The following is a 19,323-nucleotide window of genomic DNA, read 5'->3' on the forward strand; positions in this document are numbered from 1 at the left end:
GTGGATATGTGGGCATGCGAGCCGCTACAAGCAACAGCCTAGTGCACAAAGTTCTCACAAGTCAAGCCTAGCCTGGGGCTGGCTTGACTGGCGTAGATTAGCAGTATGGCAGCTGTTGTGCAATGTTAAGGTGACATTTTGACCTCTTCCGCGGGGCATTACATGCTTTATACCTAAATACACGTTCCACTCTGCTTAGGAACAATTACATCATAACTGTGGTGTGAAGCAATGTCTTTATCACTGGGTTTTGTATGACATACAAACCATAACAAATGTGCCCATTATCTGTGGGAAAACGAACAAAGTGGAGAGTTGACCAGACCACACACTAGAAGGTGAAGGGACGACGACGTTTCGGCCCGTCCTGGACCATTCTCAGGTCTAGGACGGACCGAAACGTCGTCGTCCCTTCACCTTCTAGTGTGTGGTCTGGTCAACTTACTTTAGCCACGTTATTGTGACTCGTCGCCTGCAATGTGGAGAGTAAAAGTACGGGGGAAAACTAGGCAGTATATTTAAAGCAAATGTAGGAATTGTAACCCAATATATCTCAAACAACGTGGAATTTTAGACTGGGGAAAAACAAACAAAACAATAGCCAGAAACAATACCAGAAATATCGGAAAAGCAGACTATAAAACTGGATAGTACCGTTGAAGTATCTGAGAGACAAGTGTATGTAAATACTATGGTAGGAAAGTATGCAGGGACTCGTGGAATGCTTATGTTCACAATGGGTCAACACGGCTTTGGAATAACCTGTTAGTACTTTCACAGGACAAGTCATGATCTTGACAAGCCACAATATCGTGATTAACGTATCATTTCGTATCCTAAACTAACATTACCTATTGTAATTTACCGTTAACGCAACCTATCGCGTCCTAGCTTTGCCCAAACCAACTTAACCCAACTTAAACTAACTTATCCTAACAACTTCTAACTAACTCGTAACATAACTTATCCTCAACTATCCTAACTAAACCTAACCTATCTTAAATTCACCTAACAAGAAGTTGCTACTGTACTAGCTTAATAACTAGGCCAGCGTAACTGGCAGATTACTCAATTGGCTGAGAAAACCCCTAACAGCAAGGGAGAAAAACTGCTTCAGTACAGGGACCCTTGATAGTCAAGTGTTACGCTTTGCTACTATTGCAAAGTTGATGAGAATCAGAACGAGCGAGGACTCGTTCTTCTCAGAAGGTTCTGAGAAGTCCAACCTCTCTGAGCGGCAGAGAGGGAGGGAGGGAGAGCCAGGCAGGGATCAACAGGCAGAGCTCGGAAGTGGCAGATAATGGGTGAGAGTTGACCAGCTTCCTGTGTCACTCTCACTCCTGCTCCGCCTCCTCCAGCGTTCCCAACGTCACTAAACTGGTGTACTAAATTAACCGAGCTTAATCGAATTTAGGACCCACGAATAGAAAACGGGACCTCATGTCAAATTTGCGAGCCGTTGTAATTCTTATTACATCAGTTTGTGGCTTTAGGAAAAATTATACGTCAACACGCGATGTACTATTCGTGAGAACGGGTTGGCCACTCCACCACCACCCATTGCCCTCCCTCACCGCCACTCACCCTGCCCTCTCCACCCTCACCTTCGTTATCACATTGTCTACCCTCATACCCCGCCCTCACCCCTACCCCCCCACAATCACCACTATCCCGCCCTCACCCCTACCCCCACAACCACCACTATCCCGCCCTCACCCCTACCCCACAACCACCACTATCCCGCCCTCACCCCTACCCCCACAACCACCACTATCCCGCCCTCACCCCTACCCCCACAACCACCACTATCCCGCCCTTTCTACCACAACCACCACGCTTTTCATGGGGTACCCCATATCCCTACCATTATAAATAATTACCCATGCAAGCCTACAGCTGTCGCTACCCCTACCACCCGTCACTGCCCACCCCTACCACCCACGTCACTGCCCACCCCTACCACCCACGTCACTGCCCACCCCTACCACCCACGTCACTGCCCACCCCTACCACCCGTCACTGCCCACCCCTACCACCCGTCACTGCCCACCCCTACCACCCACGTCACTGCCCACCCCTACCACCCACGTCACTGCCCACCCCTACCACCCGTCACTGCCCACCCCTATCCCTACTGTTATGGCTTAAAAAGACCTAAAGAGACAAGACGAGCACCAACCTCCAATGGGCCACGACCTGCACTATAAAGTCTTACAATAAATCAAGCAGTAAACTGAGGGATTCATATTCGCTGATATTAAGAGATGTGAAAATGCTAACATATCAGGGAGGAGGGATATTCATGCCCGTGCCCCCTCTTGGGTGGCTTAATCTTCATCAATCAATCAATGTTCCTGAGGATTCATTTTCGTGTTGCAATCTGTGGAAATTGACAAGCATAAAGCTTCATACACACGACACTTGTACAAGTTAAGAGGCATCACCCAGCGACCACCGTGACGAGGTTACTGAGGAGCGGAGGGTAGAACACGTTATCTTGAGGTTATCTTGAGATGATTTCGGGGGCTTTAGTGTCCTCGCGGCCAGGTCCTCAACCAGGCCTCCACCCCCAGGAAGCAGCCCGTGACAACCGATTAACACCCAGGTACCTATTTACTGCTAGGTAACAGGGGCATAGGGTGAAAGAAACTCTGCCCATTGTTTCTCGCCGGCGCCCGGGATCGAACCCGGGACCACAGGATCACAGTCCAGCGTGCTGTCCGCTCGGCCGACCGGCTCCCAAGGCTCACGTCGGTGAGTCTGTACGATGATACAATGGCAGATGCGACACAACCTCCGTCATCATGGACCAGAAAATGAGAGAATCTATACAAGCAAGAACTCCTCTTTGATACAGATGCCCAAGGAGGTTCCGGTAGATCAGCAGAGTTACAGAACCTGTGGCGAGAGAGATTAACACCGCCTTCACCGCTATACACACACACTGCCCGACACAAGACATAAAAACAGAATAATAAATCCCACGTTGTTTGAGCTAGGAACACATTACCATTTAAATTAAAACGATCGTCAATGAATACAATTATCGAATTTAAACAAGCAATTAGGTCACCAAACCACTGCTCTGTAGGATTAGCTGCAAGTAATTCACGCACCTGCAACACTACACTTGCACCACCACCACACCGGCAACCACACCCGTACCTGCACCACCACACCGGCAACCACCACCACACCGGCACCACCACCACACCTGCACCACCACCACACCTGCACCACCACCACACCTGCACCACCACAACACCGGCAACCACACCCGTACCTGCACCACCACACCGGCAACCAACACCACACCGGCACCACCACCACACCTGCACCACCACCACACCGGCAACCACCACCACACCGGCACCACCACCACACCTGCACCACACCGGCAACCACCACCACACCGGCACCACCACCACACCGGCAACCACACCGGCAACCAACACCACACCGGCAACCAACACCACACCGGCACCACCACCACACCTGCACCACCACCACACCGGCACCACCACCACACCGGCAACCACCACCACACCTACACCACCACTAACCCACTGCTGGACTAACACCGGCGGTCCAACAAACAAACACAGCAAAATAATGACACCAAAAATCCCCACCATTACATGGTAGCCTCACACAAGTTCCCATCCATTATATGAACGAACAGTCATGCCGTACAGCACCTCATGCCACACTATCTAAATCACCAACAAACCCAAAGTAGTTGAGCAATACCTTGTTTTGGGACTAGATTTGGGAGCAAGATTGACCCCAAAACTTATATAAATGAAGTAGGAGAAAAGTCTAAGATAATTGGATTTTCCTCGTGAAAAAAAAACGTGATTGCAACATACAAGATATTAAAGGGGGTACTGAAGTACATAATGACCAAATGTTCAGAATGTACAATAGCTCAGATGGAGAACCCACATTGGTAAAGAGAGAGAATACAATAGTGTGTAGTGTAGAGGCCAGCAGCAGTGGGGCGGAGAGATTGAGCCTTGTCACCTCAGCGTAAAGTTCAGGAAAGTCAACCATTACAATCAAAGGTCGCGTAAGCTTTCTCCAAAATGGTAACCAGACACAACCTTTATCTCTTGTCCTCCGCACCAGTGCCAGGCCACGCCCACCCTAGTCCTGACCACGCCCAGAGGGTAGGCTAGGCTAGTCCCAGACCACGCCCACGGTAAGGTAGGCTAGGCCCAGACCACGCCCAGGGGGGTAGGCTAGGCTAGTCCCAGACCACGCCCAGGGGGGTAGGCTAGGCTAGTCCCAGACCACGCCCAGGGGGGTAGACTAGTCCCAGACCATGCCCAGGGGGTAGGCTAGGCTAGTCCCAGACCACGCCCAGGGGGATAGGCTAGGCTAGTCCCAGACCACGCCCACGGTAAGGTAGGCTAGGCCCAGACCACGCCCAGGGGGGTAGGCTAGGCTAGTCCCAGACCACGCCCAGGGTAGGGTAGACTAGTCCCAGACCACGCCCAGGGGGGTAGGCTAGGCTAGTCCCAGACCACGCCCAGGGTAGGGTAGACTAGTCCCAGACCACGCCCAGGGGGGTAGACTAGTCCCAGACCATGCCCAGGGGGTAGGCTAGGCTAGTCCCAAAACGTCAGCTAGAGAGGCCAGGTAAACCGGCAAAAAAAAAAAAAAAAAAAAAAAAGACGGCAGGTAAACCACGTGACCTGGTCAGCTGTCTGTATTTGTTGGGAAAACTGACTTGAGATTTATATATTGCAATTTATATTAATGAATTCTAATTTATATAGTAATTTATATTGATTTAATTTTACGTTAATTTATATAGTGATTTATTTTTGTTAATTTATATGTTTTCATAACGGACTGTATGATATTTAAAGTGGACTGTATGATTTAAACTCTTACAAATCGCTTTCTACATATTCTAGGTGGTTTATGGTTATATATATATATATATATATATAGTCTATCAAAATTATTGATTAGTAGACATTCTCTACAGTATAAGACTACATATATTAGTAACTAAAATTGAACCCAGCTTATCTGTATAGATGATTATGGCCTAGACAACCGGGTATGAACACGGATGAGACACACCAGTCAATTATTGTGGGCGAGGCTCTGACTTCATTACATTTACTAGTTGACAGGTAATTATTAATAATTCTTCCCCTTCAATTTCACTTGTCAAAGGGCACACATAATAGTAGTTTTAATCCTAAATGGGACAGCTATATCAGGGGTAATATTGTATATTGATTAAATAAAAGTTAAATATTCTACCTTCTTAAATATAAATTTAAAATATATTAATAAATATAATTATAAATATAATTAAACTATATTTATAATTATATTATTATAATAGAGTTAAATATAAATACCTTCTTGGCTGGCTACGTATTCTGACCGGAATTCTTAAATCTAATTATCACCGGCCAACAATAAGCTAGATAGAACTGGAATAGGAAAGACCACCTCCCTTAATAGTAGACGATAAATGTGTTGATAATGGGAGCTCTTTACTTCCCATAATACTACGCTCAGGGCCTCTTGTGTGGAGCTTAAAGTGAGCTCCATGCCAGACTTTTCTGTTAAATTTAATGATGGCGACTATTGGCTCTCCTCCCACTGACGTATTTTCCGAGTTAATTTATTATTACAGAACAGCAGCAATATTATCTGCCTGTTGTATTAAATGTTAGTAAAGGTCTTTCCGTCAGTACTTTACCACAAGACTTCCAAACAAATGGTCTAAGATAAAATATTATAGACACGAATTCAGAACAACAACTTCAGAAGAAAATATAGATACACATAGGCCTAAGACATGAGATTCACTTTAGTAAATGATAAGTACCTGGAAAGGCGTTACTTGGGAGCTAATGTTCGACCTGAAAACAACCAACTGACAGAAGTCACAATAGCGTGATGCATAACACTATTGTGATTTGTGTCTGTGTGTACTGAAGTGAGGGCGAAGAGGTAGAAGAGCTTGTTGGCAGAGCCAGAGTGCACGGGGGGGGGGGGGGGGGGGGGGGGATTGTGTAAAAATCCTGGTTTGTGCCTCGGATAAGCTGTAGGATCCGTGTGAGGTCAGTGCAACTCCTGGTTGCAATTCTTTTACCATGTCGTGGCCTAGTCGACTAAGGCAGCGTCTGAGATCATCCCGGGCGTAAGTTCGAACCCTCATCACGGCCCTTGTGGGCCGTGATGAGGGTTCAAACCAACTGAGTAGGCGCGAGCGCATACATATGCACGTACACACACAACTGCACGCACGCTGGACACGTAATCCTGTGGCCCGGGTTCAATTCCCGGCGCTGGCGAGAAAACAAAATGGGCAGTTTCTTTCACCCCGATGCCCCTGTTACCTAGCAGTAAATAGGTACCTGGGAGTTAAACAGCTGTTACGGGCTGCTTCCTCTGTCTGTCTGTCTGTCTGTCTGTCTGTCTGTCTGTCTGTCTGTGTGTGTGTGTGGTGAACAAAAAAAAATTAGTAGTTAGTAACAGTTGATTGACAGTTGAAAGGCGGGCCGAAAGAGCAAAGCTCAACCCCCGCAAGCACAACTAGGTGAACACACACACACACACACACACACACACACACACACACACACACACACACACACACACACACACACACACACACACACGAGCTACGAGGAAAGGCTGAAGGAGCTGAACCTCACGTCCCTGGAAGACAGAAGAGTAAGGGAAGACATGATAAACACCTACAAAATTTTCAGGGGAATTGACAGGGTGGACAAAGACAAACTCTTCAGCACGGGTGGGGACACGAACAAGGGGGACACAGGTGGAAACTTAGTACCAAAATGAACCACAGAAACATTAGAAAGAATTTTTTCAGTGTCAGAGTAGTTTGTAAATGGAATGCATTAAGAAGCGATGTGGTGGAGGCTGACTCCATACACACAGTTTCAAATGTAGACATGATAGAGCCCAGTAGACTCAGGAATCTGTACACCAGTTGATTGACAGTTGAGAGGCGGGACCAAGGAGACAAAGCTCAATCCACGCAAGCACAAATAGGTGAGTACACACACACACACACACACACACACACACACACACACACACACACACACACACACACAGAAGAAGCCCTTATATGGCTATATATTTGTAAAGCACTTGGGGGTTTTACGACAGGCTGAGAAGGATTTAAATAAACAGAGATGATAAACACTGTGGCGAGCGAGAATGAACCAGGGAGTGTGTTGACTGGCTCCACTAGTCCAACATTATCACGCATTTACTCGCCCACCTTACGACACCTCTACATCTTTCCTCAATCACGGCAGCTTGGTTTACAGTTATTAAACAATTTACTAGTTTCAAAACTTCACAACCCAAGGGTTTCAGTTGTATAAATAATGTTACAGTGCTTGGGAAGGTGGTAGTGGTGGTTCTGTCCTGTGGGGCTACGTCATGCCTGTCCGTCCCTCCTGGTGGCAGCAGGTGGCAGCAGGTGACAGCAGGTGACGGACGTCAGGTCAACACCATATTGTCCACCACACCAAGAATAAATGACAGTGGTTTGAAGATTGTGTATGTTGCCCTTCTAAGATGGTGGAAGTAAATGTGTGTACAGGTGTGGGTGGAGGCTCAACACCTGTCATGAGCGTGCGTGTACGTGTGTGCGTGCGTGTGTGTACTTGCTTAGTTGTATTCACCTAATCGTACTCACCTAGTTGTGCTTACGGGGGGATTGAGCTCTGGCTTTTTTGGGCCCGCGTCTCAACTGTTAATCAATCAACGGTTTTAGGTTTTTCCACACCCACCACCCCGCCCCCCGGGAAGCAGCTCGGAGCAGCTGTCTAACTTACAGGTACCTATTTACTGCTAGGTGAACAGACGCATCAGGGTGAAAGAAACTCTGGCCATTTGTTTCCGCCTCCGCCAAGGATCGAGCCCGGAACCTCAGGACTACGAATCCCGGACGCTGTCCACTCAGCCGTCAAGCCCCTGGAGGGCACGATAATCAAGTAAGGATAAGCCTGTAAGCCATACGACACGACAGTAAGTCATACCCTCAAACACCGTCACACTGACATGACAGATTGACAAACGTACATAATATGGAGTATTACCCACTGATGTAGTTTATATTTGGTACACTGCCGTGGTGACCAGCCGCTCCCTAGTCCAGCACGTGCACCAAGACCACCTGAGACACCACCACCACCACCTACCCCAGGCGACCAGCTGTGGCACCACCACCACCACCACCTGCACACACTCTCACTCACCTGTGAAGTCTCCGTCATTAGGGTGGCACCTGAACCTTCCGTTGACCTGAGGCGTCCGCTCAGTACTCTGGCTCACCTCTCGGGCGAGTCCACCGCACTTACTCGGGTCATCTGCTGAGGTCACAACCGCCAGGATCCAAACACTAATGTTAATCAGTCACTATAACAATCAACTTAATTCAGATCATCTACCGAGTTAACAAGTTACCATCAGTTTCTAAACCAGTTTGGATCTCTGAGAAACGGCTCAAGTTGTCAAAATCACAGGGCATATAGCGCACTGATACTGGCCGATGGTGGCTCACTAGTTCAGTGGTAAGAACACCCCCCAAGCCCACCTGTGGTAAACGGTTTGGGGGGAGGGGGGGGGTCACAGGTGTAGAGGGACTTGATTATCTGGGGATGGGGGGTGGGGGGAGGGGGGGGTCACAGGTGTAGAGGGACTTGATTATCTGGGGATGGGGGGGAGGATGCTGTGACCTGTCCTTCCTTCCCGGCTACATCAACACGCTCCGTCTCTCCCTCACCACCACCACCACCACACCACACCACACCGCGCCTCACCACCACACCACACCGCCTCACCACCACACCACAGCGCCTCAACACCACCACACCACAGCACGCCTCACCAACACGCTGCTGTAGCTTGTATTTACTGCAACATAAAACTGTCAATTTCCAATCTTTCCTCCGATACTTTCATTTTCGTGACTTTACATCAGCGTAATATCCCCCCCCCACCACACACCTGGCCTTGTGGGAATCACTGCTAGTGATACCCACTAGCAGCAGGGTGGTAGTGGGTATCAGGGGCAGCTCTACACATGTACATGAGATAGCAGCAGGGAGGTGGGTATCAGAGGCAGCTCTACACATGTACATGAGATAGCAGCAGGGAGGTGGGTATCAGGGGGCAGCTCTACACATGTACACGAGATAGCAGCAGGGTGGTGGGTATCAGGGGGCAGCTCTACACATGTACCTAAATGTAAGATTCGACCTTACGCCCCAATTGCTTACGCCAATAACAACCTTACACAAGGGGTGTAAGGTTGAAACTCGGGCCGGCAAAAGGCTGCGGAAATGATGTTACTCAGCGAATTCACAATTCCAATTTTTAGCAAATTAAAATTGTTCACCGATTACATAATTTTGTTTCCGAGGTGTGAAGCCAGCCAAGAGGATGGGGCTAGTAGTGTGTGTGTTGTTGTGGTGGTGGAGGCTCGCGTCCCAGGTGATAACTTCTTGTATTTCTCAACGAAAGTGACTGTTCTCACATCACATGGGGGAGGGGGGGGGGGGTTCTCAGAGCACAGGGGTTATGTTCTTTATCACAGGTGGGTATAGGTCACAGCCCGGCCAGTTGTCAGATCACTGGGGTGTTATCAGATCACTGGGGTGTTATCACATCACAGGGGGGTAATCAAATCAGGTGGGAGGGGGGGTGTTATCAAATCACAAGGGAATGTTATCACATCACAGGGGGTAGAGCGTTATCAAATCACAGGGGGGGGGGGAGTTATCAAATCACAGAGGGGTGGTGTTATCACATCACAGAGAGGAGGGGGGGTATTATCACATCACAGGGGAGGTGGGGGGTGTTATAATAGCAGAAGAGGGCGAGTTTGGGTTAAGAGTGAGGCTGGGGCAGGAGACACGTCACCGAGTACACAGTTGTGAGGCTGCCTTACTGACCGTCCACACACACCACCTCCCTCACACACACTCACACAGCTCACTGACTGGCTCCCGATGGTCACCCGCCGCCGCCACCACCATCACCGCTCCTCCTCCTCCCTCACCACCCACCACCACCACAACCACCAACCCTTCAACACCCCTTCCTATTCCCCCTCCACCACTGGATAAGGACAAGGAGTCACAGAGGGTTCGAGAGGCAGGAATGTAAGGATTGACACGCTCCACGGGCCCGTCCCAGGATCACTACTGTTCCCCGTCTACAAGTATGGCCTACCGGAGGGTGGGAGCTGGTACCTGCCAATGTTTACAGGCGCCTCAAAGCTTACGCGGAATATAAAAAGCGCAGAGGACTGCAGAGACTTGCGGAGAGGCCTTGACCAAGTCCAGGAGCGTGCAAAGAAATGGTTGGAAGAATTCAATCCCAGCAAGTATGAGGTAATGAAGATGGGTTAGGGAGATGAGAGATCGGGAGATATTTACAAGCAACTACAGCAAATGAAAAGAGATAATCTTCCCACAGAGGGAAGAAGCTGTGGAAGCCTCCTCCATCCACAACTTTAAGCCCAGATTCGACAAAGAATTCGAACCCCAGAATAGTTAAATTATAACGCAACCCTGACAACAAAGCCAGTGCGTGGGTTATAGAGCTAGAACTCACTTGCCCGTAGTCCGTGGGAGGTAAGCTCCACTCCCTTCTTCCACACCTCCACCTGATCCACCACCTCTTGCCCTAGCCTCCTGCACCTCCTCCTCCACCACCGTTTCCGCTGCCCACCCTTGACTCACACACCCATCCGCATTCTCCACCGTCACGCTGCACCACCACATTCGTCAGTGAGGCGCACGCTCATATCTTGCCTCCAGTTGACCTCTCGCAGTGAACACGCTTTCTCCAGCCTCGCGCCCTGACCTCAGGTCAGGGTTCCCTCATGATCGCCGCCTCACTTTACCTAATGTTACTTGCTGTCCGCAAGTATACGTAGCCCATAGCGCTTACAAGCCCACAATCCACCAGGAACCCAACCAGTTCCGTCTTGACTTTGACCTTTGTTCTGGCAAATGTTTCCTATATTTGCCTGGAGAGGTTGAAGAGTCGTGGCTCTATGTTCCCACTGTTCTTTATCTAGGCTCACGAACCCCCACATTTGGCACTGTGTAGCTCAAATATGCCAGAGACAGAGAAAGGGAGAGGGAGAGAATGTTTTAGTATACACTACACTAATTGGGAACTAAACTCCATGTCGATATATATATATATATATATATATATATATATATATATATATATATATATATATATATATATATATATATATATATATATATATGTATGTATGTATGTGTGTGTGTATCCCCTCAGGAGGAGACTTTCAAGAGAGGAGAGGGGACTATTAGGAGAAAACGCCAAGCCATTGCGACTATATAGCACTGGGAAGAGATCAAGATAAGGATGAGGGATGGGAAGGAATTGTACCCAACCACTCGGATGGTCGGGGATTGAACGCCGACCTGCATGAAGCGAGACCGTCGCTCTACCGTCCATCCCAAGTGGTTGGGCTTCAAGAGAGGAGTTGCAGTTTTTTATTAATTTTTTATTTGTTTTTCTACCACAAACGTGGCCAGACATTTACAATGCTTACCAGCATATATACACATTTTCTTCTGTCCCCCATGGACAGGGTTAGAGATGTGTTAAACATATAGTCCAAGGGTTTATTGAACAATCAACCACAGAAGGTGATTCGGTGCTTTTATAATGCTAAGCTAACCTACATACGTAAATACATAAATACACAGATTTACGTATGCCCTACATAAAGTGTTCGATGTGTCTTTTACATAGTGTCATTAATGTGCATTTACAAAGGTGAAATGTAATTCTGATCAGCTTCATATATACTTTATACACATACATATACATACACACACATATATACGTACACATACATGTATACATACATATTTACACACACATGCATTCACATACATTTGTCTCTCTTACTCTGTTGACAGAGTGAGATAGCTGATAGAGAAACTAGTGTGTAATTAAGCACTTAATCACTGAAGGTGATGAAGGTGCTTTTACAAGCTCATGTTATATAGTTACATCACATACATTATATAATTGATACATTACATGGTTAATCTTGGGTACAAGTCCAATATATCATCAAGTGTTCCAGTACTCATATAGTAATTACACAGTTCAGCATACCTTAGCCCAGGAGGGCGAAAGTCAGTCAATATGGAGTTGCAGTGATGTATGGAAACACTTCCTCACTCAACCGACACTAACTCACTAAGTTGAAGGGCGCAGTAGTGGCGTCGTCACTGTGTACAGGAGCAAGTACGACACACGAGCAGTGTTGCACCAGGTACTGAACCTGAAGCCACTAGCCCGGCACTAATTGACTGACTGATTGATTGACTGGTAAATAACTTCACACTGCCGCCGCAACAAAGAAGTTCTTTGTGTGTAACTTCAAATATTCATTACCTTTATAATTTGGTTTACAATATCGGTTGGTGTTGCCAGGGGGAAGAATGAGATGGTGATGAGGGTCGGGGCTGCCAGGATGAAGAGTGAGTGGCAGTCACCTCTACACTCCTAGAGGTACACAGGACTCTACACGGGTCAAGGGGTGCAGTCAAACCTCTAGCCACAATATAGGGCTTAACAAGGTACACTAATCTGCCCTCTCCAAGGGTGTGTGCTGCGTACCTTACCTTGAGGTTACCTTGAGGTGCTTCCGGGGCTTAGCTTCCCCGCGGCCCGGTCGTCGACCAGGCCTCCTGGTTGCTGGACTGATCAACCAGGCTGTTGGACGCGGCTGCTCGCAGCCTGACGTGTACACCACCGCAGTACCCAGATACCTGTAGACGCTCCACCCCACCACAGCTCCTCATGTACCTCCCCCCATCCCTCGACCTCATTCATCCAAGTCGACCTGCCACAGCACGGAGGCGAGTGGCCACATCTCCCTACTACCTCTCTTATCTCTACTCTCGCTCTTATATGAGATAAGATAACACAACAGGAGGTACCCACACATCTGGCTCGCCATCAGCAGCCTCCACTGGCTACACACACCTGCCTCAATTAGAGTCTACAGTAAATCAGGCGAGGAGGAGCGCAGGGGGCGGGGCCGGGGCAGGACCCCGCCACTCGCGGGCGGCAACAATCAACAAAATCGCGGGCAGTGTCGGGCCAGAGACGTGACGCCGTGGGTTGGACACTCACCACGGTGCCCCACCTCTCAACACATTCACTGCACGCTACAGTCCTCTGCTTCACCTGCCATACTTTGGCCTCATACTGTGTCTCCACGGACCACACTCCGGTTCACTTACCATACTTAATTCACGTTCCACATTTTTTAGTACAAGTACCAGGCTTGTACTAAGAGTAACACTTGCAACCCTGCAACTGCATACTTTTCTTTACGTTTGGTGTTTGGGGGTGAGGGGGGGGAGAGATGTGGGGGGTAAGGGGGGGGTGAGGTGTGGGGGTGAGGTGTGGGGGGTGTTGGGCATGGGTGGGGGTGTGGGGGGGATGAGGTGGGGGTGTGGTGGGGGTGTGGGGGGGAGTGGTGGGGGAGTGGTGGGGGTGTGGTGGGGGTGTGGTGGGGGTGTGGTGGGGATGTGGTGGGGATGAGGTGGGGGTGTGGGGGGAGTGGAGGGGGTGTGGTGTGGTGGGGACGAGGTCTGTGAAGCATCACTTGTAGGCGTTCTTTGTGCATCCCCCCCCCCCCACCCCCCCTGCCCACTACTGGACGATGCCCCCCCCCCTGCCCCACCCACAAACTGCACTGACACCCGATACAGCCACCGGCACCCCTACCACCATCACCACCCCTCACCATCATCACAGACACCCTCACCATAATCACAGTCACCATCACAGCCACACCACACCCCTTAACGCCACATGTGGCCACACTTGTAGCTGGCAGGACCTGACAGCTCCCAGCCTGACAGACACCAGCAAGGCTGAAGATCAGGTCACAACTCCTGTACTTTTAAGTACAGGATAATAATAACATACCAAGAGGTGAAATGGGAGGAGAGGAGACGAAGGGAATGAAGAGAGAAGAATATGAGTAGGAAAGAAGAGAAGGAGAGGAGGAGGAGGAGGAGGAGGAGGAGGAGGAGGAGGAGGAGGAGGAGGAGGAGGAGGAGGAGGAGGAGGAGAGAAGAGAAGAGAAGAGAGGAGAGAAGAGAGGAGAGAAGAGAGAGCAATCACTGGGGTGGTGAAGTATTAGGTTGCGTGTTCCTTGCCTGACATTTCCAAGCACTCTTACCACCACCACCAGCATCTACAATACTTGTCACCAGTGCTCAAACACGTGGTTGCTAGAATTCAATCCAAAAACGTATAAGGTAATGAAGATGGGAGAAACAAAAAAAGAGAGAAGGAAGGAAGGAAAGAACTATCAGGGGGAAAGCGCCAAGCCATTACGACTATATAGCACTTGGAAGGGGTCAGGATAAGGATTTGGGATGGGACGGGAGGCAGGAATGGAGTCCAACCACTTGGACGGTCGGGGATTGAACCCCGACCTGCATGAAGCGAGACCGATATTGGAATGTGCAGCACCGGCATGGACTCCGCACCTTGTGAAGCACAAAGCCTAAGTGAAAAAGGGTTGCAATCAAGATTGGTGCCAGAGTTAGCAAGGACTTCAACTTTATCATGTTCCTGCAGTCCATCGTGAGAGGGAATCCACAACATCTTGACTTTGACCCATTATTAAGTATGCGTATGTATATATGTCTGGCTTCGGAGAGCATCCAAGTTATCACTTGATTGTAAGCTATTTAATGCTAGCAGTGAGGAAAGGGAGTCAGAAATAATTAAGCTGTACTTTTCAGTGTTTTCAATAGTTTTGAGTTGCTACCAGTACGGCTACCAGTACGGCTACCAGTATGGCTACCAGTATGGCTACCAATATGGCTACCAGTACGGCTACCAGTATGGCTACCAGTACGGCTACCAGTATGGCTACCAGTACGGCTACCAGTATGGCTACCAGTATGGCTACCAGTATGGCTACCAATATGGCTACCAGTACGGCTACCAGTACGGCTACCAGTATGGCTACCAGTATGGCTACCAGTACGGCTACCAGTATGGCTACCAATATGGCTACCAGTACGGCAAACAATATGGCTACCAATATGGCTACCAATACGGCTACCAGTTCAACCAGCAATATGGCTGCCCAGTTACTGACCATTAAAGCCCTCTCTACCACTCTTGTTAACCTCCGTTCTCTTCCAGCCATGTTCTCACCTCCCTCTACTCCGTTCACTGTCTCTTCCCGACACAAATATTAAAAACTCCCGGCCAGTTTCTGGATATGAACGCAAACAAGAAATCAGAACCCGGATGTCAACATCAACACCAAAGAAGTATCGGGATAAGGGGGAAGGGGGGGGGGGGGGGAAGGCCCCATGGAGAAAATAACAGGTTAGCAGCAGGTGATGGCAGGTTTTTGCTATCCAGAGGCGGGTGAAGCTCCATCCACTCACTAATCCAAATATAGGTAAGGTATGCTTGGGGAATCTAGGAGGTATGCTTGAGGGGAAACTACGTAGGTATGATTGGGAAATCTTGGGGGGGGAGGGGTAGTCGGGAGCATCAATTGGACAGGTAGGCAAGGGGGGGGATTTTTTTTTTTTTTACTCCCACAAAAAAAACGGTAAAAAGATGATAGTGAAGATAGCTTGAATGAATGTATTTATGTTAGTAGGTTACATTAACATTTTAAAAGCGCTACACTAACCTTCTGTGGTTGAGTGTTCAATAAATCACTGAACTATATGTTTAACAGATCCCTAATCCTGTCCATGGAGGACAGAAGAAAATGTATGCATGTTGGTTAGCATTGTAAATGTGTGGCCACGTCTGTGGTAGAAAAAAACAACTGGATGCCTGTAATCAATCAAGAGTAAATGCGTACCTGGGAGTTAGGTCTCTAGATGTGGGTTGCCTCTTGGGAAAGGTCAAGCGTCAGCTGAGAGGGAGGGGGAGGGGACCTTGATGAGCCTAACAGGTTGGGTGTCGACAACAATAGGAAGCACACAGCTACGGGAGGAGGGATGAGTGGCGTCATACCAGCGGGGCTCTGGATCTGGTGGTCGTCAAGCCCTGCCCGCACAGACAACTACACCCACACAGGAGACTAGGTGTCTGGTGGCTGTATACAGGCGGCGGCGTTGTCTCCCGGCCGTCTGGGGCTAGACTCAAGGCTCCACTATCACCAGTCACACAGAACACAAACCCTTCATGCCCTCGGCAGCAAGCCGTGGGGCATCACTCCTCTATATGTAACACACAAATCTCACTCAAGAGGCCGTAAAACATTAGTATAAAAAATTGTGATTTGTTTAGATGTGACAACTATGCACATATATGCAGCAGAAGGGAGCGCGACTTAGTACTTGCCAGGACCAAGTTGGACAACCGATACCTGAGGCAGATGGCTACAGGTGACATCTCCCAACCCTTTGTACTCCAGGTGTAAGCTCAGTAGGAACTGGATCTAATACACTACAATACTGAATTATAATTTGGCCTGAAGGACGAGTTTATTGGATAGCTTCTCTCAGGCTGTGAGTGAACTCTCACGTCTTCTTGAGGATATTTTCATAATGGATCCAAAGTTTATCATTGTAGGTTACAGATGACATCCTGCGAGATGGGGTGATGTTCAGCATCCCGAAGCTGGCTCTTGACACACACACTACGTAACCCTTCAAACAGCCTTGGGTACCTGCATAAATGACCGGGTACCTGTGTTAATACAAAATATATACATCAAGGTGGAAGAGGGCGAGGCAGAAGGTGGGCGGGAGGGTGTGTGACCTGGGCAGTGAGAGCGGGGAGGCCACAGGGTGCCGGATGTGTGCCTCCTGGCACCAGTGCCTTACCTCACCGCTGACTTGGTCACCACCTCCCTCCACCCCCCCCCCCCCAGCGTCCTTAAGACTCAGACTCCGGGGGAAGGTAGACGTTGCCTAGCTAAAGGACGGGTCGCCACGATGACGCCTAAGATACCTGGTTGATACCTGGTTGATGGGGTTCTGGGAGTTCTTCTACTCCCCAAGCCCGGCCCGAGGCCAGGCTCGACTTGTGAGAGTTTGGTCCACCAGGCTGTTGCTTGGAGCGGCCCGCAGGCCCACATACCCACCACAGCCCGGTTGGTCCGGCACTCCTTGGAGGAATAAATCTAGTTTCCTCTTGAAGATGTCCACGGTTGTTCCAGCAATATTTCTTATGCTTGCTGGGAGGACGTTGAACAACCGCGGACCTCTGATGTTTATACAGTGTTCTCTGATTGTGCCTATGGCACCTCTGCTCTTCATTGGTTCTATTCTACATTTTCTTCCATGTCGTTCACTCCAGTACGTTGTTATTTTACTGTGTAGATTTGGTACTTGGCCCTCCAGTATCTTCCAGGTGTATATTATTTGATATCTCTCTCGTCTTCTTTCTAGTGAGTACATTTGGAGGGCTTTGAGACGATCCCAATAATTTAGGTGCTTTATTGCGTCTATGCGTGCCGTATATGTTTTCTGGGGGTAATAATGGGGGTAATAATTACTACCAACAATATAAATATTCAACCAGGGAGTGTCTTGGGAGAGAAGGACCACGGGCGGGCAGCCTCGGCCACCAGCCAGACGACGGTGCACCTCCAGGAGGAGTGTGGGGGCGGGGGGCGGGGGTCAAGACAAACACACAAACACGCCCGGACACCACCACCTCTTCAACACACAAGATCAAACACTTGACTTTCAAACTTGAGTATACCACAGCCACACGCACTTGTGACTCCTCCTCCATACTTCACCCTGCGATGTGTTCTCGTGTTCATTCGTTCGTTCGTTCTCGTGTTCGTTCGTTCGTTCGTTCGTTCATTCTCGTGTTCGTTCGTTCTCGTCTTCGTTCGTTTTCTCTCTCTCTCTCTCTCTCTCTCTCTCTCTCTCTCTCTCTGTCTCTCTCTCTGTCTCTCTCTCTGTCTCTCTCTCTCTCTCTCTCTCTCTCTCTCTCTCTCTGTCTCTCTCTCTGTCTCTCTCTCTGTCTCTCTCTCTGTCTCTCTCTCTGTCTCTCTCTCTGTCTCTCTCTCTGTCTCTCTCTCTGTCTCTCTCTCTGTCTCTCTCTCTGTCTCTCTCTCTGTCTCTCTCTCTGTCTCTCTCTCTCTGTCTCTCTCTCTCTGTCTCTCTCTCTCTGTCTCTCTCTCTCTGTCTCTCTCTCTGTCTCTCTCTCTCTGTCTCTCTCTCTGTCTCTCTCTCTGTCTCTCTCTCTGTCTCTCTCTCTGTCTCTCTCTCTGTCTCTCTCTCTGTCTCTCTCTCTGTCTCTCTCTGTCTCTCTCTCTGTCTCTCTCTCTGTCTCTCTCTCTGTCTCTCTCTCTGTCTCTCTCTCTGTCTCTCTCTCTGTCTCTCTCTCTGTCTCTCTCTCTGTCTCTCTCTCTGTCTCTCTCTCTGTCTCTCTCTCTGTCTCTCTCTCTGTCTCTCTCTCTGTCTCTCTCTCTGTCTCTCTCTCTGTCTCTCTCTCTGTCTCTCTCTCTGTCTCTCTCTCTGTCTCTCTCTCTGTCTCTCTCTCTCTCTCTCTCTCTCTCTCTCTCTCTCTCTCTCTCTCTCTCTCTCTCTCTCTCTCTCTCTCTCTCTCTCTCTCTCTCTCTCTCTCTCTCACCCGAGGTCCTCTTCATTACCTCCACCTCATCCACCACACCCTCAGCCTCATAATAAATTATTATTATTATTATGTCCTGAAGGAGGTTTAGGGGGCAACATTCTATGGAATATATTTGAGACTAGTAACTTGCCCTTACATTCACCCTATGCATAAATATTCTCATACCTTCACCCTATTCATGCAACCTGAAGTCTTCTCAAGTGCCTATGATCAAGCAGAGTGGCACACCACGCCCCCCTTGGGCTTGAGGAGGAGAACAACTCCCAGAACCCCATCCAGGAACTATCCAGGTGCAATCCAGGACCTAATCTGAGGAATTCAATTAAGTCTTATCAGAGTGCCAGCTGTTTAGCTTCAGGTTCAAGATAACTAGGCCTAACACTGACAAAATAATGAACAAGTCAGATACATTCCACCCATCAATATTAAAATGTGGACAACCTTTGTTTTCATGCTTTTTAACGCAAACTAATCTGTGTATCTCATTATAAAAAATAGATTCGAGTAAGATGACATCTTGTATGAAAAATTGAATGCAATCGTTCAGTAAATATTTTTGTTATAATATTTTGGGCAATATAAAATTGAATAAATATCCCACATGGCCTGCAGTAGGCCTTGGGTTTTTCTTCCTGAGGATATCACAGC

General features: G+C 48.7%; 1 protein-coding gene across 11 annotated transcripts in view; it reads right to left on the minus strand.

The window, feature by feature from the left end:
• Nucleotides 1–19,323, minus strand: part of LOC123764361 (SH3 domain-containing kinase-binding protein 1) — a 180,525-nt gene that overhangs the window by 68,411 nt on the left and 92,791 nt on the right. For 2 of the 11 annotated variants that reach the window (XM_069315993.1, XM_045752044.2), the window contains exons 1-2: nucleotides 9,969–10,018; nucleotides 8,271–8,430 (exon numbers count right to left, since the gene is read on the minus strand). The exons of 5 other annotated variants lie outside the window; for them this stretch is intronic. In XM_069315993.1, the coding sequence (XP_069172094.1) occupies nucleotides 8,271–8,288 (18 nt within the window). In that variant the 5' untranslated portion in view covers nucleotides 8,289–8,430; nucleotides 9,969–10,018. Of the gene's footprint in view, nucleotides 1–8,270; nucleotides 8,506–9,968; nucleotides 10,019–19,323 lie in introns of those variants that run through there. 4 more of the 11 variants (XM_045752046.2, XM_045752041.2, XM_045752042.2 and 1 more) reach the window with 3 other exon arrangements.

This window comes from Procambarus clarkii, chromosome 82 (genome assembly GCF_040958095.1).
Source record: "Procambarus clarkii isolate CNS0578487 chromosome 82, FALCON_Pclarkii_2.0, whole genome shotgun sequence".
Lineage (NCBI taxonomy): Eukaryota > Metazoa > Arthropoda > Malacostraca > Decapoda > Cambaridae > Procambarus > Procambarus clarkii.